A 27,356-nucleotide genomic window follows, 5' to 3' on the forward strand; every position below is an offset into this window, starting at 1 on the left:
CAGCGATAACATCCTAGGTTGTGAACCAACACAAATAATTTCTCATATTTGTCCTACTGGGCCAGTAATTTATTCTTTTATTAATTTTTTTTCCTCCTCACTGTTGCAACTGCCACTGGCCTGTAAACTCCTTCAGGAAAGAACCAAACACAACACCTCCTACTTACAGACATTAAATCAATATTTATTGAGTGAATGAATGAACAATAAATTAGCTCTTGAATCTGAATTGCTGTGCAATCCACTCTGAATAGTGCTATGTTTATAACTGCTTATTACTGTAATATTTATTGAGTATAATTAATTCAATTGCTAAAAGCTGTCAATGTATTGCAGCACCATAAAAATAAAAATGTAGGGAGTCATCTGGAGTCATCTGGACTCATCCAAACAGTTTCTTTTTTCTCATAAATTGTTTTAGCTAAATGATTCTACATCATGTATCTGTGTAAATTTTTTAAAATAAAAGCAAAACAAATATATGCACTTAAAAAATATATCGTTAATAAAAATATTAAGAGAGTTCTTAAAGCAGAAGAAAAATAAAACCAAAAGAAAGAAACAAAGAAAAACAGGAAGATTAAAGGTAGGATACATTTGAAGAGTTATGTGAAAATAATAATATATTATCTTGAGGAATTTAAAATACATACAGAATTAAATATCATATCAGAAATATGTCCAGGGGTGCTTGAGTGGTTCAGTTAAGCGTCTGCCTTCAGCTCAGGTCATGATCTCAGAGTCCTGGGATCAAGCTCCACATTGGACTCCCTGCTCACCCAGGAGTCTGCTTCTCCCTCTCCTTCTGCCCCTCCCCCCTTGCTTCAATGTTCTCTCTCTTTCTCGCTCTCAAGTAAATAAATAAAACCTTAAAAAAAAAAAGAAAGAAAGAAATATGTCCAAAGATAGCAAAGGAATAAAGAGTTAAAGTGTTCTAAATTTCTAGCATTTTCCGGGGCGCCTGGGTGGCTCAAAGTCATTAAGCATTTGCCTTTGGCTCAGGTCATGATCCCAGGGTCCTGGGATCGAGCCCTGCATTGGGCTCCCTGCTCGGCGGGAAGCCTGCTTCTCCCTTTCCCACTCCCCCTGCTTGTGTTCCCTCTCTCGCTGTCTCTCTCTCTTTCAAATAAATGAATAAATAAAATATTAAAAAAATAAATAAACAAATAAATAAATTTCTAGCATTTTCTGAAAAGGCAAAATTAGTAAATTAAATTAAATTGTATGATGCTATGGTCTGAGTGTTTGTGTCCCCTGCTCCCCTCACCCCAAAAATTTATATGTTGAAATCTTAATGACCAATGTGATGGCATTAATAGGTGGAGCCTTTGGGAGTGGCTTAAGTGGCTTAAGCCATAAGAGTGGAGTTTTCATGAATGGCATTAGTGTTTTATAAAAGTGACTCCAGAGAAATCCCTAGCCCCTTCCACTTTGTATGTACACAGAGAGAAGACAACAGATATGAATTAGGAAGACCACCTTCACCAGAGAACTCTACTATCATAGTACCTTGATCTTGGACTTCCAGCATCCAGAACTGTAAGAAATAAATTTCTGTTATTTATAAACCACCCATTTTGTTATTGCAGTCCAAATGGACCAAGACATATGGTATAATGTTTAGGTAATAACTAAAACAAACAAAAAAGGATACATATATAAAAATATTATAGAGGAAATAACAATAATTTTTAATTATTGACAAAAAATCATTAAAAAGATAAAGGAGATGAAATATGAAAACTAGTGTGTTGAGACAAAGAATTTTTTCTTGAATATAAATAAAACTCTCAAGCCTCAATAGTAAAAAAAAAAAAAAAATAAGTGAATTACAATAGAGTCAAAAGACAAAGAAATTTCACCAAATTTCACCTTTGTCACATTTTGTGTGACAAAGGAGCACATGAAAAGATGTTCAACATAATTAGGATACGCAAATTCAGGTCACAGTGACATATTGCTACATACTTAGAATGAGAACTAAAAAGATGGCAATGACACCAAATGCTGGCAAAGATGTAGAGACACTAGATCACTCATACATGCTGGTGGGAATGTAGAATTATACAGCCAGTCTAAAAAACAGTGTACCTGTTTCTTATAAAACTAAATATGCATACAACTCAACAATTGAGCTCTTGAGCATTTACTCAAAGAAATGAAAATGTATGTTCATGTAAAAATCTATACACAAATGTTCATAACATCTTAATTTAGAATATCCCCAAACTGGAACACCCCAGATATCTTTCAAGGGGTGCATATTTTTAATATAGTATATCCATACCACGGAATACTATTAAAAATTAAAAAGAAATTAATGATTGAAAAATGCAACTACTTGGAATAATTACTAGAGAATTATGTTAAGTAAGAAAATTCAATCCATTAAGGTTACATAACGTAAGATTTCATTTATATAATATTCTTAAAATGACATAATAATAGAAGTGAAGAACAGATTAATAAATTGTCAGAGGTCAGGGGTATGTTGGGGAGAAGGATATTGGCATGGTTATAGAAGGGCAACAGAAAGGTTCTTATGGTTCTCAAGGAACTGTTCTTGATTGTGGATAAGAGAATGTGAACATGAGAAAAAATTCTATAGAGCTACACACACACACTCACACATGTGAAATCTGAATGAATGGTGGATTTTATCCATTTCCTGAATGTGGTATGGTACTATAGTTTTTCAAGAAGTTACCATTTGGGAAAATGGGTAAGGAATAAACAGAATCTCTGTATTATTTCATACAACTGCATGTGAAAATACAATTATCTCAAGATAAAATGTTTAATTATAAAAAACAAAAACCTAAAGGGTTGAATAGAAAACAAATACTAAGATGGTAGATATAATCCCAAAGATACCAGTAATTACAATAAACTAGACTAAATAATCCAACTGGAAGGTTAAGATTGTTGTTTTGGATTTAAAACAAGAAATAAAAGAAAAATAAATACTGCTCAGAAAGGACACATTTTGTAGAGTAAGACTAATGAAAGTTGAAAGAAATAGATAAAAGAATATATAATGTAAATATTAGCTGGTAGATATTCAGTGTAATTCTCGAAAGCAAGAAACAATTCCAGAGATATGGGACATTTCATAATGATAAAATTTTTGACATTACATCAAAAAGTCATAAGGTTCTAAATCTGCTTATATCCAATAATGTAAAATTAAATGTATACAATAAATATTGACACACTAAAAAGGAGAAACACACAAAGTCACCATCATAGTAGGAAAGTGAAATGCACCTTTCTCAATATGAACAAATATGACCTAGTTGAAATATGTACAATACTGCACTAAAGAAAATGACAATACCAATTCTTTTAAGTGCATGTAGAACATTTGGAACTATTCATACACTGGATGAAATTATTCTGCATGAAATTATACTGGAAAGTGATAACAAAAGAAATAATTAGAAAAATCCAAAAATATTTTGAAATTTTGCAATACACTTTTATCTAAAATAATCCATGAGTCAAAGAAGTAATTATAACAAAAATTAGAAAATATCATTAAATGAATACTAAAAAAAAAAAAAAGCCTCATGAATATCAACACTTGTGGACTTCCAATTCTGGGCAAGAAAAAGTAGCCCCATTTCTCTCAGATGCTCCTCAACACAACTAATGAACCTTGGACATACTCCAACAACAGGTATAGATGACGCTTGAAATGAAAAGGATAAGGCTGATTGCCTAGGGACCTTTGGACTTGAGGAATGACAAGGTGGTAAGTCTCATGGGTTTTCTTGCTGCCTCCCATACATCTTAGACAGTGTGCTCTAGAAGTCTGCAACCCAGAATCACTAAGAGCAAGACAAAAAAAGGGTTACAACAAAGTCTGTTCTCCCTAAAGGACTAGGGAATGAGTGCCCTAACCACATTCAATCTTTTTTGGAAACCTGCCCTAATACAATCAAGTATCAATGGAACCACTGTTCCATTTCCTCCAGGTTTCAGCAGGGCCAAGCAGGGAGCTAGTCCTCTACACCTCCTCTGATTCCATCACCTGGTGGTGTTCAAGGGACCATGCAGGAAGCTGATCTTCCAACCCCCATGTAAAAGAAGTAGGCAGCATTCCCATTTCCCTTGGGGTAATGTCACTGGGGTCTAGTGGGAAACTTAACCCCCATTCCCACCCTGTGGCAATTAAACTGAGTGAGGTGGCATGAAATGGAGTTAGTACTCTATCTCTCCTCCCATGCTAACCACCATGGCTTAGCCAGAAGCTTAGCCTCCACTGCCATCTGTCATCACCAAGGTGAAGTGAGGTGGTGGGAGGTGGGACTCCTTGCCCTCAGCTTTCCCTCCGTCTCTGTCAGCAGGGTCTCATATGGAGAGCTGAGCTCTACCCCATCCTGTAGCAATAAAGCAACATGCATCAGTTCTGCCCCTCTACCTTCCCAGGTGACAGTAGGGTCAACTAGGGAAATAAGCTGACGCTCCACTCAAAGGCAATGCATGATCCAGTTGGCATCTGACTTTCACCAGGATTTAGTCAGAGGGACTGAGGAGTGTGGCAAACTTACACTTCAGTCATCTTTAATGAGGCAGTTTGAGTGGGCATTCAGGGAACTTAACATACACACCCACCCAGCCCTCACATTACATGTCAACAAAGGGATTACTTGCTTTAAAAAGGAGATTTAAAAAGAATCCAGAGTCTCATAATTTAATACCCAAAAAGTCCAGGATAAAATTTTTAAAAAATCACTGGTTTTATCACAACTTGAAAGATAAAAGACAATCCAAACACACAAATACTGAGATGAATGAGATACTGAAATTATCTGACAAGTATTTTAAAGCAGTCATCATAAAAATGCTTGAATAAGCAATTACAAGTGTTCTTAAAACAAATAAAAAATTAGAAAATACACACACACACACACACACACACTCCAAATGGACATGATAGAACTGAAAAACACATCAACAACAAAAAAAATAAAATCATGCCAAATGGATTCAATAGCAGAATGGAAACAAGAGGAGATAGAATCAGAGAACTTCAAGACCAATCAATAGAATTTACCCAGTCTGTATAGCAGAAACAAAGTTGATTGAAAAACAAAAGTATAAATTTTCAGGGATCTGTGGAAGAATAATATAAGAACTAAGATTGTATTAACAAAGTGACAGAAGAGAAAAGATACTGGGACCAACAAAGTATTTAAAGAAGTAATGACTGAAAAACATCATTTGCTGAAAAGTCATAAACATACAGATTTAAGAAGCTGAGTGAAGCCAGGAGAGAATAAACCCAAAGAAATCCATGCAAAGATACATCATAATTAAACTTCCGGAAACCAAAAAAAGAAAAAAAAGAAAGAAAGAAAAAGAAAAAAGAAAAAAAAACTTTGAAAGCCAGAAGAAAGAAAGAACAAATTACTTATAGGGAAGCATCAATTTGAATGATCAGGGTGGCCCAAAGGCAGTGCATGACATTTTTCAGATACAAGGTAAGAATTGACAACTCTGATTTCTATATCCATGGAAACTATCCTTAGGAATGAAGATAAAAAAGATATTTTCAGACAAAGGAAATTAAGAGAATCTGACGCAAATAAATCTACCTTTAAAGAACGGCTAAAAAAAAAAAAAACTTAAATAGAAAGGAAATGTTAACAGAAGACTTAAAACTTTAGAAAGAAAGAAGAATATTGGAACAGGTAAATCCTGGGTTAAATATAATAAACTATCCTTCTGTCCATAAGTTTTTAAAATCATTTTTGATTGAAGCAAAAATCATAATACCACCTGATATGGTGCTTGATATATATAGAAGAAATTAAGATAATTATGCTTACAAAGTGGCGGGGGGGATTAAGGGACCTAACTATACTTCATTCAAAGTGATAAATCGTCAATACAGTGGTGTGATAAGATATGTATGTATATTGTAGTGCCTTGAGCAACCACTCAGAAAACTATACTAAATGATATACTGAAAAGCTATGTAAATACATCAAGATATAAACCTGAATTTCTGGGTATAGCTAGAGCAGACTTTGATGAAAATGTGCAGTTCTGACTACATAAATTAGCAAAGGAAGTCTGAAAAATTAATGATCAAACCAAAGGTTAGGAAACCATGGCCTACAGACCAAGTCTCGCCTGACACCTGTTTTTATAAATAAAGTTTTATTGGAATACAGCCATACACATTCATTTATATTTTGTGTATGGCAGTTTTTATGAAACAAAGGCAGAATTCAATAGTTGTTACAGAGAAATTAGGCCTGCAAAGCCTAAAATATTTACTATACCACTTGTTACAGAAAAGTTTCAGGACACCTAGAACATCGATCTCAAGAAACTATAAAAACAAAATGTCAAGCCAAAGAATTTAAGGAATGAAAACAATCAAGAAAGAAGAAGAAACTCATTATTTATGACACATAATGAAGAGCTTCAGGACATCGCTAATAATCTACACTTATTTAAAAAGATAATATGAGAATATTATCAAGTGCATGAAAATTAAGTTTGCTATGTAAATGAACTATACAATTTCCTTGAAAAAAAAACAATTTACTAAAACTAAGATAAGAAATAAACTAAAAAAAAAACAACAATAAAACTCTATCTATTAAGGACACCAAATTGGGGGCCTGGGTGGCTCAGTTGGTTAAGTGACTGCCTTCAACTCTGGTCATGGTCTTGGAGTCCCAGTATTGAGTCCCAAATCAGGCTCCCTGCTCAGCAGGGAATCTGCTTCTCCCTCTGACCCTCCCCCTGCCTCAGTCTCTCTCTCTCTCTCATCCTCTCTCTCAAATAAATAAATAAAATCTTAAAAATAAATATAAAGACACTGAATCTATTACAGCAAGTTAGTAGAGTCAGGGCCTTAACTTAATGTTTTGTGTCATTGGATTCATAAATGTTTTACTGTGTTATACTATTTTTTTGTATTTCTTTCTACTATTAGAAATGTGGTGAGAATAAAAGTCATAAACTATATTATGTTAAAAGTTTAGTTGTAGGCCTCTTTGCAGTGAACAGAAAATCAGAATCTACTAGCATGAACTCACCGACTCAAATCTGTCCCAGGCACATACTGAGAGAAACGTGAATGAAGCAGCGGGATCAGCCTAAGGTCACACCATCGCTTTTCCCATCTCAAGCCTGGAGATGTTGGCCATGAAGAACATGACAATGTGTCCTGAAAAGAATACAAACAATCAGTATTCTTTTTTTCAGTTCTTTGTTTTGAGTTCCTATGTCACAAATACTTTTCATTTGGAGGGGATCATTTTTTCTCCTAAATAATCAAAAGACATTTATAGACTGCCTCAAAAAGGGATCCATATTCATTGCCAATAAAGTTGCATCTGTTAATTTCTTTATTAATGGCATTCTATAGGAAAGTGAGAAGGGAATCATTGAGATAAAGAATGATAGGGAAAGCATATGGAAAAAATGGAGTGGGGAGAAGGAAGAAAAAAATAGAAGGATGAAAGAACTGAATTCATTCAGGAATGGGAAATAAGGGGCAAGCTGTAACTGCAATGAAGTAGTAAGTGACAATATAAAAATAAGTTGTAGTTCATTCCATTAGCCAATATTTTCTGAGTATCTGCTAAGCACTAAACAATGTTATATAACTGCTTGTGATTTATCAGTTACTTGTAAATATTGAGTAGAATAAATATTCTTATAAAACAAATTTTAAAAACTACTCAAGGACATCTTTGTCTATTGTTGTAACTTCATGTTTAGAAAATCTTTGTATTTTCTTATATTGTTTTAAAGTCATGTTAAATCAACCAGTGCTGGTTTAAAATTACATGTATTTTAAGTTTCATTGGAAGTTTGGGTCTTTTTCCTTACATATAGAAGAAACATCTATTTGAATAAAATTTGGGCTTTTCACACTTGATGATGATTCATACTTCTTACATTATTTCAGCTTTACTTTAATATTTCTTCCTGGCAGTAGTATATGGAATAATGTTGATATTTAAGTTGGCATGGATTGTAAGGGGCCAAGGCACAATTTCATTTCTTTATACCTATAGATTCTATAATTTTTGAGTGATGATATTGGAAGGAAATCCTATTTTAGTCTAGATGTTAAAACTCCATTAGTATCAACATTATTATTAACATTTTCTTTTTTTTAAATGATTTTACTTTTAAGTAATCTCTACACCCAACATGGGGCCAGAAACCACAATCCCGAGATCAAGAATCACATGTTCCACCAAGTGAGCCAGTTAGGTGCCCCTAAGATTTTCTTTAAGATATTAATTTCTTCAGAATTGCTTAGGGGAAAAAATCTTCCATTATTTTTCACTGAAGGTTGAGTACTCTTTGGCATTATTATGTTATTGGTACCAATTGTGCCAATAAAAATCTACTAAATCCTTCGAGTTGTTGAGAACACTCTGGTAGGAAGGCAAGGTAGACTTGCAAAGACCATCCAATGAGGGGCCCCTGACTGGTGATTGGTCTCCAAGACCCCTAGCCTTTGATGCAACACCGGTGCCTTTCATGCTTATTTGGTGATTGCAAAGGCACAGACATAGGTTTCATGTTGATGTTTCTTCTGGCCTTGATGTCATATGTTATAGATGGTCAACATTTGAAACGGAGTCAGTTAGGTGGCAGTGCCACAAGGTGGGGAAGATTCAGGGTTTGAATCAAAATCAGACCACCTGGGTTCAAAAATGCCAATTTCCCAACTGACTAGTCCTTTAACCTAGGGGCAATTTATTTAAACTCTTGGTGCTTTATTGTGCTTATCTCCAAAGATAAGGCTATCACAAGGCTTCTTCTCACAAAAGAAAAACCTGAAGCTTTTTTAGGCTGAGTAAATTATTGTTTCTCCACCTTTTTTGCATGAAGGCACTTGAAGAAACAATAATCCTGAGTGACACACTAGGGTAAAAAGACTAGGTTTCTGTGACCAGAACAGACTGTAGCAAGTGTTAAGTGTCCCAGGTCCCACCAAGCTGCCCTAAACTATTAAGCATTATGTCTGGAACCAACTAAAGGACCCCAGTGCACATGGTTCTCTCCTGAGAAGTTTTACAGTAAATAAATGGCTCAGGTCAGCCAGCCTGCAAATGACAGTGCCAGGCAGATTCATTCAGACCTAAAAGTCTCTATGATTCTAGGGCCATCATATCTATTATAGCACAACATTTACCATTCATAGTCAGAGGTAAAACCACGCAAAGAATAATTCAGATTTTTGTCTTGATTATTTCACAATTTTGCTGTGATTTTTGGCAAATTATTTAAAGATGGTTCTTCATCTTTCTTGAAAAACACAAATAGTTCCCCTCACTTTATATGTTCCATGAACAAATGACATAGAAAGTGTAACAGAAGATAAAAGACTTAAGCAATGGAATATTGAGGACAATGATAATCACTAATAGATAAGTTTTAGAAATCATGTTTTATAAGACTTCATAGTCTTATATGAAATATTTCATATTTCATATATGAAAATACATGTGATCTTTGATGTGTCCTTGATGTAACATCTCAACTTGATACTTTTATGAAACAAAGTTGTCAAATGTCACTTTCTTTTATGTTTTCTCCTTATAAAAAATATGAAATAAGTCCCATTTCAGCTATTGAGTCAATCAGCATTAATGTATTTCATTTTACAGATGTTATTTATAATGTCCTTTGAAGATTATTTATCTTTATTTAATTATGAAAATTGAATATAAATTTGCTTTCTAGTTTTTTCTTTAACAGTAGTCTTAGAGTTATTTTTAATTATATATAAATGAGCTAAAAACAATGGTTTTTAGGGACGCCTGGGTGGCTCAGTCGGTTAAGCGGCTGCCTTCGGCCCAGGTCACGATGCCAGGGTCCTGGGATCGAGTCCCACATCAGGCTCCTTGCTCAGCAGGGAGCCTGCTTCTCCCTCTCTCTCCCTCTGCTTGTGCTCTGTCAAATAAATAAAATCTTAAAAAAAAAAAAAAAATGTTTTTTACAGTTTTAAGGCTCATAACTACTTTTCAAGAGCTTTATTCTTCAATGTCAAGAATGTTGTTTCCTAGAATAGTAATAATGTGAATGGGAAAAATAATATTTACATAGTCTTTGCCTTTAAAATAGATTCTTTTCCCCAAACTTAACACATTTCAGGGTATATTGCCACACAATAACCTCAAGAACAATGATTATACCAAAATAGAATTGAATATAGAGCAAACTACTGATCCAGATTTTGTGAGGACTTGGCATAAAAAGTATTCATTAAAGGTATACAGTTAAGAAAAATGTTTCTCAGAATTCGGTTAGCTAATTATCTGAATGTAAGGTTCCTGGTGAGCACAAAACAAATTCTGTTCTTCCACAATGGGTGCAAACCACAAGACTCTTGTATACCCTAAAATTGGCAACCTAGAAGGACTAGACCATATTTTTAGTAAGATGGTGGAGTGATGTTAATATATTTTCCTATATGCTTAAAATGCTGTTTCAGAAAACAAAAGAGTGCCTACTTACTCAAAATTTGCTTCAGAGAATAATTAAGGCTTAAGAATTAAAAAATGGAGTTACCTGGGTCCAGGATAGAATTGAGGATTTAGACACATCAGAGAATTGAATGTTTCCCTTAAGGAGACTGTTTATAGTGTGCACACATTCTGTGGAAAAATATGTTTCTAAATTCATACTTCCTTCCCATTTCCCCCTGTTCATTGTTATTTAGTGATGGGTCAGAAGAAAACATGCCTTTGATTGCTCCTAATTTTATAAATCTCTGAGTAGAAATGTCCTTCACTCTCCATACCTGCCTCCAAGCCTATCACGATACAGAAGAGGAATACGGGATAGCACTGGACAGGTAATGGGGCCTGATGGGGCCTAAAGACTTACTCTCTTATAGGCATTAGAACAAAGATTTGGTTCATAGTCCCTCAATTTTTGTTGAGCTCAATTAAATCAGATATTCAAAGTCCTGAGTAGCCCTTCCCTCTGATATCAGAATGCTAATATCCATTGTTTTTTTCTGTTTCTATTATAGTTAATTTTATGCATTTGTCTATAGATCTGAATTTTAAACTTTTTGGGTCAGGACACACAATTAACTTCTCCCCATGGTATCTAGAAGAGTGTTTCCACAAAGCAGATTCTCAGTAAAAATTCATTTAATTGAAGCACATTGATTTTTTTTTAATTTTTCATATACTTTATTTCAATTTACATATGTCTGGGCTCTTATTCTCTAAAATTTGATAAATATCATGAATTACCCTGCACCTTTTTAAAGATCTTCAGCAATGTCAAAATAATGTTCAATCCTAATGCTAAAAATGAAGGTAAAAATCCCTCTTGAAAATAGAAAGACCAATTCCTATAAGGGAAATTTACAATTTTTTTTTAAATTTTATAGAGAGGGATTTACTTGGAACAGTCATGTTATAGAATTACTCAGTGATTTTATTGCTTAATTATACCTTTCTAAAGGAGGACATGATAGCAAACAACAACATAGAGGCATGGTTCATGAAATTAAATCCACAGATGTTTTCATGTATGTCAACAAGATGAGTTAAAAACAAATTAGACTGATTCTTAGCTATAGCCCTTCCATATTGACTTCTCTACTTCTAATTATTATAGAGGAGTCCGAAGGTAATAGGACAAGAATTAGAATAAAAATATGACTAAACAGTTTCCTCCCATTCTGAAGTAAAAGAGCTCTTCCTTCCTGTCTGAGGAGCAGAGCTGAGATGGAACTTTTGTGTCAATGATATGTGAAGGGAAATTTCTCAGGAGAAACGTGTGAGGACTGAGGGAAGCAGTGGATGAGACAAGGAACAACCTTGCCAGAGATGTGGGCTCCTGAAGGTCTCAAGTTGTTGGCTGCAGCCATACCCTGGGAGGGAGTGGTGATTCCGGAGAGGTCATCAGTGAATGGGGTGGGTTGAGGTAAAGTGCCACAGTTAGGTCAAGAATTTCAAGTGAAAGATGAATCTTTTAAGTCAGAAGCGATGTGTGTTTTTTACATATCCTAATATGTAGAATAGAAAAATAAAATTCTACTTAATATCAGCACTACTGCTACTCTCCATGTTTGTGATCCCAGGGAAAATTTGTTAGATTCACATATAACCTGAAAGAACTGTTTTGTCTTTAGCATGTGTGAGTGTTTTGAAGGGTGAAATATAAGGAGTTTCAAACATATTTATAAAAAAAAAAAAATCCAAAAAGCAAAAAAAATCTGTTTACTCCACATTACATGTGGAAAAGAAAATTTAACATTTTATTAAATGTATATAAAACAAACATGCCAATTTTATCAGTGATTAAATACATGTATAGTTTAACATTTGTGACATTTTAACATGATGTTAGATTATTCTCTCTTTGCATTAATTTCCTGGTATGCCTGCAGATTGTTTAGAAATCCTACCAAATGGAAAATTAAACAGCCACTTTCAGCTAAATGATTTCAAAAGAAAAATGATAAAAATCATGTCAAATCATTTAGAGCATGAAATTACATACAGTGTACACTGTTATAAAATGATTATGTGATGTTATGTGTGAACTCACTAAGTTAAGTCTCTATAGCTTACAAAAGGCTTAATGCAGACTTGAGAGGAGAAAAATGACATTAAAAAATATTTATTTATTTTTTCCTTCCTGGCTTATCTTAACTCCTAACTCTTAAAGGATGAAGCAAACAAGGATCTCAACTATATCAGAGCAACGAGATTCATTAGCAGTTTTTGCAAACTATGACTATTCACATAGATAATATATATATATATTCAATATATATTTTATATATTACTCTTTTCTTTGTGTTATCTCCTTATTAATCTGAACTATGCCTTGGTCATCTTACTGTATTGTTGGGATGATAGTTGAGATGCAAGCCACTGTCACAAAGTGGAGAGGAGGTGCCACTGCTCTGGTCACTTGGAGCACCTGCAGGAAAAAAATCACAACACCCCACTGGTTAGAACACCAAAATATTCTAGACTGATGCATTCTACATTATATTTTTCCATATACTCAGTAATGTCAAGAAAATCAGGCAGTAAAATTAATTTTTATTTCACTTATATGAAAGCCAGAGTTTTGCAAGTAGGCTAAGTGACTAAAGTGGGACCCTGAAAGAGAACCATGTATTGATCTTTGAGTTCAGATATATTGCAAGGCTTTATTAATAAAAACATATAACCTTATAAAATTATTATTTCATTTCATTATCCAAAGTGACCTACACTTATGAACCATACTTATAATTGTGCAGAATTCGGTTTGTCTACAAAATTCTATTTATTGTTATGTTTCAACCTACTGATACGTCATATTTTTAGATACCATAATTTTCCATGATGCAAAAAAAGTGTGTATGGGCTCTTTACAAATGCTCTTGGTATATGCTATAGTTGGAAATGACTTCATTCATGCTATGTAAATTGGTGAAATTGAAACTAAAAATCTTCATATCAGATTCTCATAAGAAACTTATTAATATCTATCTCTAAATATGAGTATCATATGTCTTAAACAGATTTCACAATTCAGTAATTTTTACATTTAGGATTAGAATACATATTTCTTGATTTTTGGTTAATTGCTTTTTTTGGAAAACATATATTTTGAAGGTGCTGATATTGATAAATATGAATTATTAATATAATTGACTCTCAATTTTTACTTGAGATATTATACTTAAAACATCAGAGGTCATAGGTAACACTCTTAAAATTAAAATGTTGAAAAAAAAAGTGATTTTGCTCTCCTTTTTAATCACTCTAAAGTTTCATAGCTTTCCTGGTGTTAAGAAGGGGATCACAGGCTTTTCTACCAAACTAGCATGAATATAGTTTTTCACTTTTTTTTTCTTATAGCTTTTCACTTTTTAAATCTTAACAATTTCATACTTTGTTTTAGATAATTTTTTCTTTTGATATTTATCTGCATTTATCTCTTATGAGACAATATTTTAATATATAAACATATTACTTTAAAATGTATATACATTTTGAACAGAATAAAATGATATGTCAAGTTTTGTGACAGATCCAAAGCAGTCTTTTGAGTGAAATTCAAAGCTCTGTGAATTGTCTAAGACTGTTGAATCACAGACCTGTACCTCTGAAACAAATAATACATTATATGTTAAAATAAAAAAACGAAGAAGATAGCAGGAAGGGAAAAATGAAGGGGGGGAATCGGAGGGGGAGACGAACCATGAGACTATGGACTCTGAGAAACAAACTGAGGGTTCTAGAGAGGAGGGGGGTGGGAGGATGAGTTAGCCTGGTGATGGGTATTAAAGAGGGCACGTATTGAATAGAGCACTGGGTGTTATAAGCAAACAATGAATCATGGACCACTACATCAAAAACTAATGATGTAATGTATGGTGATTAACATAACATAATAAAATAAAATTTAAAAAAATTAAAAAAAGAAATTCAAAGATTTAAATGTATACAGAAAAGAAAGGTACAAACACAATGATCTATAGTTTCATCTTAAGAAGTTAGAGATGAAAGAGCAAATTATATCAAAGTAAAGAAGACAGAAAATAATAAAAAAGAAGTGGAAAATAGTAAGAATCTGAACAAAATAATAGACAAAATTAACCAAGACAAAAATGGGTTCTTTGGAAAGATTAATAAAGCTCATCGCAAAAATTTAAAAAAAAAATAAAAAAATAAAAAAAAATAAAAAAAGGGGCGCCTGGGTGGCTCAGTCGTTAAGCGTCTGCCTTCGGCTCGGGTCATGATCCCAGGGTCCCGGGATCGAGCCCCACATCGGGCTCCCTGCTCGGCGGGAAGCCTGCTTCTCCCTCTCCCACTCCCCCTGCTTGTGTTCCCTCTCTCACTGTGTCTCTCTCTGTCAAATAAATAAAATATTAAAAAAAAATAAATAAATAAATAAAGCTCATAGCAAAAATGATGTAGTAAAAGAGTGAGAAAATACAAGTTATTAATATCAGGAATGAAGAAGGTGGTATTACTGCAAGCCAGCAAACATTAATAGAAATGATAAAAGGATATGATGAATAATTTCATGTAAATAAATTCATAACTTAGTTAAAATGGAAAAAAAAGTCTTGAAAAACATTTTACCAAAACTTATATAAGAAGAAAAAGTATCAGAAAAAGTCCTATTAGAATTCAAGAGATGAATTCATACAAAATAAAAATTATAATTCTAAGGTGTTGTTGCCTTTTGGTGAATTTATTAAATTATTTAAGAAAAATATATTACTACTGGTAAGTAACATCTTCGTGGAAATAAAGGAGTTACCACTCCACCAGTTACATGAAGACATTAAAAACCCTGGTACCAAAATCGCACTAAAACTTTACAAAAATGTACATATGAATATCCCTCATGGACATATTTTTTTTAAGTTTTTCTTATTTGTTTATATATTTATTTATTTGAGAGAGAGCGAAAGAGAGAGAGAGAGAGAACGAGCAGGGGGGAAGGGCGGAGGGAGAGGGAGAAGCAGACTGCCCACTGAGAAAGGAGCCCAATGTTCCCTAATCTTGAGCAGGACCCTGGGATCATGACCTGAGCAGAAGGCAGACGCTTAACTGACTGAGCCACCCAGATGCCCCGCATATATCTATATTTTTAAGTCTTAATGTTTTAGCAAATTGAAACCAGCAATACATTAAAAAAAAAAACAAAAAACTTAACATTTCATGACCAGTGGTGTTTATCCTAGGAATTCAGGCTTAATTTGGCATTCAAAATAAATATTTAAAAATTCACCATATCAGCAGAATAAACAAAAATGATTAAAAATATAATATCTCAATGGATGTAAAAAATATTCATGACAATTCAACATCAACTTATGTTAAAAAGAAAAAGAAAAATCCTCAGTAACCCAGGAATAAAAGAACATCAACCTAATAAAGGGCATGTGTGAGCAACTATGGCTAATATAATACTTAATGGTAAAAGACTGGAAATTTCTCCTCTAATATCTTCAGCAAGAAAAAGATGTCTATTCTCAGTACTTTATATAACATTTTACTGGAAGTCCTAACCATTGCAATGGTCAAGAAAAATGAATTTAAAAAATATAGATTGGAAAGAAAGAAGCAGAATTCATTATTTGCAAATAACATAACTGTAAGTAGAAAGTGTTAAAGAATATAACAAAAATCCTACAGAACTAATAGAAAGTTAAGCCTATGATGCAGAATAAGTGTATGTATAAAAATAAACTGTACTTCTATGTGTTAGCCACAATAACTGGACAATTAAATTTTTTAAAATACCATTTACAGTAGAATAAAAAATGCTTAGAAATAAATTTAATAAAAGATACACATGACTTTCCCACTGAAAACACTAAAATGTTGCTGAGAAAAATTAAAACATAAATAAATAGAAAGTTATATCATGTTCATGGATTGAAAGATTTAAAGTTGTTAATATGTTAATTCTCAAAATTATCTATAAATCCAACTTAGTCCCATTCAGAATCATAATTGGATTTTGTAGAAATTGACGTGCTATTTTTAAAATATACACAGTAACGTAAAGGGTCTACAATAGGTAAATAATCTTGAAAAATTGCAAAATTGGAAAACCTATCCTTGGTGATCAACACTGTAGTTATGGTGAAAAAATGGACACAAAAATTAATGGAAATAAGAAAGTCATTTCTTGATTCTAAATTCCTAGCTCAGACTCAAAAATTAATTAATATAAGATGGATTCTAAACTTAAACATAAAACCCAATGTCATAAAGCTTCTAGGAAAAATGTAGGAGAATCTCCTTGCAACCTTGGAGTAGGCAAATATTTCTTATAGAAATATCTTCTAGAGAAGATATAGAAAACAATAACCATATGCAAAAGAAAAACAACAAAATAGTAAATTAGACTTTGTCAAAAAAAACTTCTGCAAACCTAAGACACTTTTAGGTAAAATATGTAGTTATGTATAGACTGAGAGAAAATATTTGTGATACATATAGCTGACAAAGATTATATACAGAATATTTTCTTAAACTCCTGCAGTACAATTTTATAAAGACATACCAATAGAAAAATGGGCAAAACTTGAGCAGACACCTTACAAAATAATATATGCAAATCTCTAATAATAAATGCAAATGGTACATGATAAAGAGCTGATCATAATTAGTCTTCAGGGAAATGCAAATTATAACTATAATAAACTACCTCTGCACACTCGATAGAATATCTAAAAAAAAAAATCCTTGATCATAAAATATTGGGATAAGTGTAGAGCAATCAGAATTCTCATACATTGCTGGAGCAGAGAGTAAGAGGTTTTTAAATATATGTCCAATTTAGAAATATTTTTTGGCAATTAGTTAACAAGTTAATTATATATCTACCTGGTGACTTAGCAATTCCACTCCTAAGTACTTATGGTAGTGACATAAAATTGGAAGACTTTCAAAAGCCTTACACAAGAATGTTCATAATAGCTTTATTTATAGTGCCAAACTACAGGAAACAGCTCTGTTATCTATCAATAGGAGAATGATTAGCAAATTTTAGTATATTCATCTAATGGAATATTACACAGCAATGTAAATGAACAAACATCTGAAAATCACACAAGTGATTTTCATTATGAAAGAAGCCAGACATAAAAGAGTAAATACAATATAATTCCATTCTAAAAAAGTTCTAGAAGAAGCAAAAAGAAATATGATGCTAAAAAATTAAATTAATGGCTATTTCTGTGGGTGTTATTTATTGAGAAGTGGCACAGAAGGACCTTTCTGTGATTTAAGGCATGTAGATTAAGCAAATGTGTGCATTGTCAGAACCAATCCAATTGTTCATTTAGGAGCTTTGCATTTCATTGCATGCAAATTATGCCTCAAAGATATATTCTTCTTTGATTTTTAGCAAAAATGTTAGATGATATTTTCTTTCTTAATGTAGAAACTGATACAGAGATTTTTAAGTAACCCTTAGGAGTTTCCACATAGACTGGTGCTTCCTTCAATCTCCCTAGCCTCATCAGGATGACTTAAGTGTAAGTGCTTGTTTATTAAGTCCAGTAGCTAAATAACAGTATATAATTCTACAAGTTAGAGAAAATATATTAATCAAATATTGTGAATGAAATATAATAGAGATACAAAATGTATGCAGTTGATATGATACTATTTTTACAATAAATGTCTCCAATTATAGGTTAGCAAATAACTGTAAATGTGAATACATTCTGAAACAAAAATAACATCTGCTCCCTTTGCATAAGCATTCATAGAATGCTTTGTGATATAAAAATATTTGTATTCAAGCAGAAATCCCAACTTTTAAAAAATTACCAATTACTGTCAGGAAATAATGGTTTAGAAAATAAATATAATGATGTGAGCATTTTACCTATACTTCATAAATGCTTACATGCACAATCTTCATTCAGTGGGAGTTTGAGGAAAGCAGGTGCTCTTTTTAAAAATGACACTGTTAGGGTCACTTCTTCTCCAGCGTTCCGAAGCACCTGAACCTAAAATAAAACCAAAGGAAAATGATACTTTATTGCTATGGGCACAAAGTATTTTATATGATTGCAAAACCTTGAAATGATTCGTTGTCTTTTCCACCCCTCTTTTTTCCGTAGTGGTCAGAAACATTTTATTCAAGATAGGGGGAATGAATTATGTAACATTGTAGGAATACAGCCATCATGTTCTTCCTCTTCCCAACATTTGGTGGTCCCCTGTTCACTCACAGTGTCATCATCTTCCATTCATATTTATAGAGGTCTCTTAGTATTTGGTGTGTATTAGGCAATATGAAAGATTATGACATCTACAGAAAGATGTAGTGCTCAAGCCACTGTGTCATAAATTTAATAATATTTACTGAACCTCTATTATACACTACTTGGAGATATAAAAATAAATGACCCTGCAGATGCTGATGAATGAGCTAATTCACATTAAACAAAATTGGCCCAATTCAGTCAAGCACTTTTGCAAAAAAAAAAAATAAATAAATAGGTATTATTTTCCTATTATATCATTGCATATTTTATTCTCCTTTCCCTGCAAACTTGGAATAATGGTGGAGACTGTTATCATCAACTCTCAACACTTTTCAAATTATAGAATAGGTCTAATTCTACCAGTTAAAATAATGTCAATTTCTTCAAAAATTGTATCAAAACAATTGTAAGAAATACTAGAAGAAGTACAGGAAGCTGAGGAGTTATCCATAACAAACATACGTAGAAAAGATATAGGCATATTTATAGTTTTGAAATCTCACATCAGCCAAGAGGAGAATTACGAATAATTAGTGAAGAGACAGTTATTAAACATGGGGATACAGCTTGTGACTAAACATCTAGAAAAAAATGCTCCACCTCCAGTAATTAGAGAATTGGCTATCAAAAGGATTTAGAATGACTTTGGGGCTGCAGAAGATGGATTGGCTTCATCTTCCCCTGCTCCTCTTCAGTGACTATAAACACTCAAAAACCTGCAAGATACAACTGAAATGCAAGTCAAACTCTGACAGGTAGAAAGAGAAAAGAAGAACTAGTTAGGAATCCCAGGATTGATGGAGCAGCACAGAGGAGGGGTGTTTTAGATTCTCCCACCCAACAGAGGGATTTCTACCCACTGGAGGATAAAGAGTCCCTTTGTCCACTTAGTGGCACAAGGGGGCCCAGCCTGAGAAATCTCCTTTCACCTCCTCAAACAGCATCAGCAAGGAACGGTGGGAAATCAATTAGACCAAAGAAGCCAAACAGGCTCTAAAAAGTATATTGTCGATGGAACCACAGTCCGCAAAATTAGGCTAGGACCTGTATGGTAAATAGAGTGAATTCCTGCTAAAAAGAAAAAAAAAAGTCTTACATAAGAACCACAGGCTCAACATAATAAGCAAGGTGGCTAAGATACAATAAAATAACACATCTCACTAAAAACCAGAAAAATCACAATTTGAATAAGAAAATATAGCTAACTCCAACTAGATGAATTACAAACTGGTATTATCTGATAAGGTTTTAAAGCCACCTTAATAAAAATGTCAGCAAGAAATTAGTCTCTTGAATCAAATGAAAAATTACAAAATCTCAGCAAAGAAATGCAAATTGTGAAAAAGAACCAAATAGAACAATAGAACTAAAAACAGCATTAACATAAATTAAAAAAAAAAACATATTGGATTGGCTCAATAATACAGCGAAGATGACAGAAGTTAGAATCAGTAAACTTGAGCACAGAACAATAAAATTCACCCACTCACATGCAGGAAAAAATAATGTATTTCATCACATTAAAGGTAGAAAAAAAAAGGTTTAAAAATGAAAAAAATATATAGTCATTTAAATAGATGCAAAGACGAATTTAATAAAATACATTTGATAAAAATTCATAGAAAACTGAGTATACAAAAGAGTATCTTCATATTAGAAAGAGGATATAGAAATATCTTTAAGAAACATCATCATTAATGGTGATTTATTAAGACATTTCTCTCTGAGATCAGAAATGAGACAAAAATGTCTACTATCTCATTTTCCTTAATCTTTCTTCAGGTCTTATTGCAATAAGGCAAGAAGAGAGCTAATAAAATGCCCAAGAATTGAAAGAAGAAATGAAACTGTCATTATTCAGAGATAAGATAATTTTGAGCATAGGAAATCCTTGAGAATCTATAGACATTATTACATGAGACATTACCAGTTGAGTTACTAAGGGAGTTCAGCATGAAATAGTATAGATACAAAGCAATACACTGTTAGAAAGAAAACCATAGGCCCAAAATGGAGTCATATATGTTAGGTTATCACCAAATCAGAGCTTAATACCTAATCTAATTGCAATTTCAAACTCTCCCAAAAATACAGTCTTAAATAGACAGGAGTTTTCTGGTCAGCACCATGGAGGTAATCTGTCACATGGGCCTTCTCCAACCCCCAAAGGAAGATGAAGTAATCCATCTACTAAGGCCTCTTGCCCTTCCTCCTAAAGGAAGATGATCCTGCCTCAAACAATACTTTCTCTTTTTTTCTTTTCTTTTTTTTCTTTCTTTCTTTTTTTTTTTTTTTTTTTTTTACTAATTCTCCCTCCCCTTGTCTGCCTATAAAATCCTTCCATTTTATAAGCAGGAGCTCTTGGAGCTCCTTTCTACTTGCTAGATGGGATGCTGCCTGATTCATAAATGGCTTAACAAAGTGAATTAGATTTTCAAATTTACTTGTTTAGATTTTGTTTTTTAACAATACAAAGGTCAACTGATTTTGATTCAATATCAACAAACAAATATAACAATTTTTAAATAATGTCAGACTATGCTGTCATGGATCACTAAATGTAATACTATAAAGATATCAATTCCCTCCTACTTTTCTATAAATGCAAGACAATCCTTTTCAAGTTCCCAATGTCTTTTCTTTTATTCAATTTTTGGCTTAGTATGAATTTATGAACTTGCCTTATGTTTTGCATTGACATTTAACACTGATATAATCATTATTATATAACTGTATTGAGAGTTCATTAGTCAGTGAAATATATGGGATGGTGGAACACAATAGGTCAATACTTATATTCTATAGTAAATGTACAACAAATAATTTCTATCATTAAATAATAAAGAACAGTATGAGCATCTTAAGGGTAAATATGAGAATAAACAGGTATAAGTTAAATATGGTTGCCTCAGAAATAAGAAACGGACAACTCATTTACATGTGTACTTCAATCTTGAAGTTTTATTCAAGTATAATTGAGAAAAAATATGTAGATTTTTATATAATATACAATAATTTAAAATCTCACCCTAGGGGATAACTTAGTTTTGTTCTTAATAAAAGGTCAATTGTGGTTATCTTTCTGGCCAATCACAAGTTCAAATCCTTGACACATACACATTTCTTAATAAATGCAGGAATATTCATTTTTTCAGTGAACAGGTTTGAGATAATGTGTTTTTAAATTTTTTCTCAGCTTTGCTACTATGCTTTGAATGCATATTTCATCAGCCTGATACTGTCAGGTTGAAAAATATAGGTTCTACATCATGAATAATGATGGATGTCATCTTCCTGCAAAATCAGAAATCTGTACCAATAAATCCAGTTGTCTTTTTCATTATCATTCACATTTTATGATGCAAATCAAAAGTACATTTTGATCTGATCATGGGTTATCATGACTATTCTATCATATTGCCTTGGGTGTGTATGTGAGCAAAGTGTGAGAGATAGGTAAAGTATGGCAATAATAAGAGGGAATAGGGGGAAAGAATTAAAATAGATATTTATAGGTTTATTATATTAAACCACGACAAACCTAACAACTCAGTTCATGAACTGAAGTTTTTTAGTTCCGCTCACCTGTTAGAAGGGAAACTTCATAAAATCATTTTGTCTTCTTCACTCTTTTCTCCTTCCCCTTGGAGGATATTCTATTTAATATGAGATTTTAAAGAGGAATTTATCCATCTGCCACTGCTATGGTATATGAAGTCAAGAATGTCCATTCCTAGGGGCACCTGGGTGGCTCAGTCATTAAGCGTCTGCCTTCGGCTCAGGTCATGATCCCGGGGTCCTGGGATCATGATCCCGGGGTCCTGGGATCGAGCCCCGCGTCGGGCTCCCTGCTCCGCGGGGAGCCTGCTTCTCCCTCTCCCACTCCCCCTGCTTGTGTTCCCTCTCTCGCTGTGTCTCTCTCTGTCAAATAAATAAAATCTTTAAAAAAAAAAAAAAAAAAAAGATTGTCCGTGCCTGGGAACTGTTTTATATTTTTATTTTTTTGAAGACTTTATTTTTATAGAGTAGTTTTAGGTTCACAGCAAAACTTTGGGGGAAAGCACAGAGATTTCCCATATGCTCCCTGCCTCCCCATGTGCACTGCCTCCTGGTCATCAACATCCATCCTCCATCAGAAGGTACATTTGTTACAAATGATGAACTGATATTGCATCATTATCACCCAGGGTCCATTGTCTACCTTAGGGTTCACTCTTGGTCTTGTAAATTCTCTGGATTTGGGGAAATATGTAATGATATGTATTCAGCACTATTGTATGATATGGAGTATTTTAACTGTCCTAAAAATCCTCTGTGGTCTGCCTATTCATCCCTGTCTCCTACCTCAACCTTGGGGGATTGTGTACTGTAAGTACACACATCAGGAAACACACACCCACATACACACACACACACACACACACACACACACACACATCTTCAGTGGCAAGAAGAGCAGTAAGAAGGTTTGTTAGGATCATAGTCACTAGCCTAGCATGATGTCAGAACAATCAAATAAGATTTAGATCTCCAGAGAGTAAGGTAAGCATTGCTGCTCACTGATGACAGTGATGGAAAACAGTTACCTAGAATTTCACATTAACATTTGACTCATCTCTCTTGACATATTGTTAAGTGCAGTAAATCATTTTCTTAAAGCCCTGACTCCTGGCTGAAAAGGAAATTAAACGTGACTTTGAGGAATGGTTTTAAAAAGGGTTGCCTTACTGACAAAACAACTAGGCTAACACTAGATACAATCACATGCTTTGCTGCTCATGTTAACATAGTAATTACATGTCGACATGGAATAAACAAATCACTTTTTTATTATATATATTATTATGTAATCACTTTTTGTTTATATTAGTTGTGGGGAAAAACTTGACTTATTACTTGTATTATAGAATAAAAGATTGAGAGGAAACTGTAACTTTTAAGCTTTTAAGCTTTCCAAAATGGGGTTAATGGGTCCTCTGGCCCTGTGCACCTGCTTTCACATTCAGGTTTCAGGGGAATCTGTGGAGTGGCAGATGAGAGAGTACACTACCCTTGCTATAGTGTGAATGCAGGTGAATACATTCATTCCTACAGATTACACCTGGGGTCACAGTGGCTGCCAGTTTTCAGGGCAGGAGATAGAGCTTTTTTTAAGAGAGAAACATTTGACCAAAGAAGGAGTCTACAGTAGTCACAAGAACTGGTGCTATTGGGTTGGTAGTAAATCAAATGGAACAGCAGACATTATCCAACTGGAAAACAGGGTATAGAACTATATCTAGGAAGATCATTGGAAGTAGCAGGTGAACCAACTGTGAGAAATCAACTACAATTTAGAATTTGGAAGAAGCAATGCAAAAGAAGAAAGGGATCTGGGATGGTCTAAAACTGTCATTTCTCACCTTGTATTACTATGACCAGGGGATACCAAATAGTGCTGGAAGATCCAGGAATAGATGGACTAGGGCATAGAGATCAGAATTGTCATGGATAAAGCAGCTCCAGAAAGGTGATGCGACATTCCTGAGGATGCATTCACTCATTTTTTCATCTTTCCTGCATTTTAATTTATGAAAAACACTCCATATGTAAAGGAGTACAATAGGAGCCTTTCTACGGGTATTTCTAGTCCAAATTTTATGCTGCTTTAAAATGAAAAGTCGTAGCACAAATGTATATCTGGTTATATGTTTAAAAAAGAACTACTAAAATTTTAATATTTCTGAATTCCTAAAGTTTCAACCTAAAATAACATTCAAGTATACAGTAATTTTTGAATTTTTGTAAATATTACAATCAAGAATGAAGTCTGAATGAATAATAAATTTAAGCTCTGATAATCAGGATGCAATAATAATATCAATGAATTTTAATATGCAAAAGAACAATTTACTTTAGTGATGCAAAAATGTTGAAACACTTGAGCAAATTTTCCTGGAATATTTAAAGCTATGACTAAAAATAATTCCATCACTTTCAAATACTCCATTAGAACAAGATTCTTTGTAACAAAAGTGGGTGAAAAGTCAAATGCTAGATGAATCCAACTTCAACATAACAAGCAGAATACATTGTTAGCTAGTTCCCATGGTTATATAAATGCTATTATAGCATTTATTTTAATTCCAAGATGATTTCCTCAATAATTCAAGCAATATTTTACTTTGTCTTCTTATTGTTATATGGCCAATTGCCTAGATTATGTTCTACTAAGCAGGCTTAATTAAATTTTAAAATTCATGAAAGCTTTACTTCACAAAAGGCATCAGGAACAGATGGGTTCAAAACTAAGTTTTATCTAATTCTTAAAGAAGAAATTATTCCAGCATGAAATTATTGAACCCCCTCAATTCATGTCACTAAATCAAAGTAAAATGAAAATTAATAATAAAGGCTGACATATGAAGAAAAGAAACAAAAGGCCACTGTTAATATAAATATAGTTGTAATAATTTAAATATACTATTCACATATAGAATCCTACAAGTGACAAATGAAATTGTACTATGACCAAATAGGTCTTATTCCAAAAGAGCAAGCCTGGATAAATAAGAAGTTATTATAAATGTAACTAATTTCATCAGCAAGTTAAACATATGTAACCTATCTATTAATACATATTAGATAATAGATTAGAGAGAGAGAGAGAGAATTTTATCCTCTCCAATAGAATCTGAAAGGACATTTGGTCAAATTGAGCTGTACTTTCTAATAAAAACTCTAATAAAAATAAGAATGGAAGAATATTCGTGATATTTCTTGAATATGCCTGGCTGTTTCATGAGCCTAGTATAGTCTCTCCCTAAATATTTGCATGGCTAACATCCTTACCTCCTCTACTCTTAACTCAAAAATCATCCTAATGAGTCCTATCTTCATCAACCTATGTAAAATTATAGCTCTCCACATACCTCTGTCCTCATTTCCCTGTTCTGTCATTTTTCATACCTATTAACACATTCCTACCTACCCCATACTGTGCACTTGAACTTTTAATATATGACAGACCTTTTTTAAATCTAGTTTTAAAAGACTGGTTATAATAAATGGTACAAACACATCTGGCTATCTTTACAGAAGAAAATAAGATAGGACACGATTTTAAACAATATACTAACAATATGTCTTAATGAATTAAAGAGTTAAATATAAATACTACTACCAAAATAATCTTGTAAGAAATTATATGTAGGATTCCATGTAAAATCTAGGGTGAAAAGAACATAAAAACTCAACTGCAAACCCAGAACTTAGAGTAGACAGCTATACTTGTAAAACTATATATAGATAGATAGCAATGTACATAATTGTAAATTTTGCAACAGTTTTTCCTGTTCATTACTTACTTTTTAATTTTTGTTAAATTTTATTTTATTATGTTATGTTAATCACCATACATTACAGCATTAGTTCTTGATATAGTGTTCCATGATTCATTGTTTGCATATAACACCCAGTGCTCCATTCAATACATGCCCTCTTTAATACCCATCACCAGGCTACCCATCCCCCCACCCCCTGCCACTCTAGAACCGTCAGTTTGTTTCTCAGAGTCCATAGTCTCTCATGGTTTCACTCCCCTTCTGATTCCCCCCCCTTCATTTTTCACTTCCTACTATCTTCTTCTTTTTTTAACATATAATGTATTATTTGTTTCATAGGTACAGGTCTGTGATTCATCAGTCCTACACAATTCAGTGCTCACCATAGCACATACACTCCCAATGTCTATCACCCAGCCACCCCATCCCTCCCACCCCCTACCACTCCAACAACACTCAGTTTGTTTCCTGAGATTAAGAATTCCTCATATCAGAGAGATCATATGATACATGTCTTTCTCTGATTGACTTATTTCACTCAGCATAATACCCTCCAGTTCCATCTACGTAGTTGCAAATGGCAAGATTTCATTCCTTTTGATGGCTGCATAATATTCCATTATATATATATACCACATCTTCTTTATCCACTCATTTGTCGAAGGACAGCTTGGCTCTTTCCATAGTTTGCCTATTGTGGCATTGTTGCTATAAACATCGGGGTGCACGTACCCCTTCAGATCCCTACATTTGTATCTTTGGGGTAGATACCCAATAGTGCAATTGCTGGGTCGTATGGTAGCTCTATTTTCAACTTCTTGAAGAACCCCCATACTGTTTTCCAGAGTAGCTGCACCAGCTTGCATTCCCACCAACAGTGCAGGAGGGTTCCCCTTTCTCCGCATCCCCGCCAACATCTGTCATTTCCTGACTTGTTAATTTTAGCCATTCTGACTGGTGTGAGGTGGTATCTCATTGAGGTTTTGATTTGGATTTCCCTGATGCCCAGGGATCTTGAGCACTGTTTCATGTGTCTGTTGGCTATTTGGATGTCTTCTTTGGAAAGATGTCTGTTCATGTCTTCTGCCCATTTCTTGATTGGATTATTTGTTCTTTGGGTGTTGAGTTTGATAAGTTCTTTATAGATTTTGGATACTAGCCCTTTATCTGATATGTCATTTGCAAATATCTTCTCCCATTCTGTCAGTTGTCTTTTGGTTTTGTTGACTGTTTCTTTTGCTGTGCAAAAGCTTCTTATCTTGATGAAGTCGCAGTAGTTC

The 27,356-nt window shown here is 33.5% G+C and overlaps 1 protein-coding gene across 4 annotated transcripts in view; it reads right to left on the reverse strand.

Annotated features, from left to right (window-relative positions):
- The window catches only part of SNTG1 (syntrophin gamma 1), a 922,421-nt gene that overhangs the window by 202,826 nt on the left and 692,239 nt on the right, over positions 1-27,356 (reverse strand). For all 4 annotated transcript variants that reach the window (XM_078072397.1, XM_078072398.1, XM_078072399.1 and 1 more), the window contains 3 exons: positions 18,391-18,493; positions 12,854-12,936; positions 7,059-7,189 (listed from right to left, as the gene is read on the reverse strand). In XM_078072397.1, the coding sequence (XP_077928523.1) occupies positions 7,059-7,189; positions 12,854-12,936; positions 18,391-18,493 (317 nt within the window). The remainder of the gene's footprint in view (positions 1-7,058; positions 7,190-12,853; positions 12,937-18,390; positions 18,494-27,356) is intronic.

This window comes from Halichoerus grypus, chromosome 5 (genome assembly GCF_964656455.1).
Source record: "Halichoerus grypus chromosome 5, mHalGry1.hap1.1, whole genome shotgun sequence".
Taxonomy (NCBI): domain Eukaryota; kingdom Metazoa; phylum Chordata; class Mammalia; order Carnivora; family Phocidae; genus Halichoerus; species Halichoerus grypus.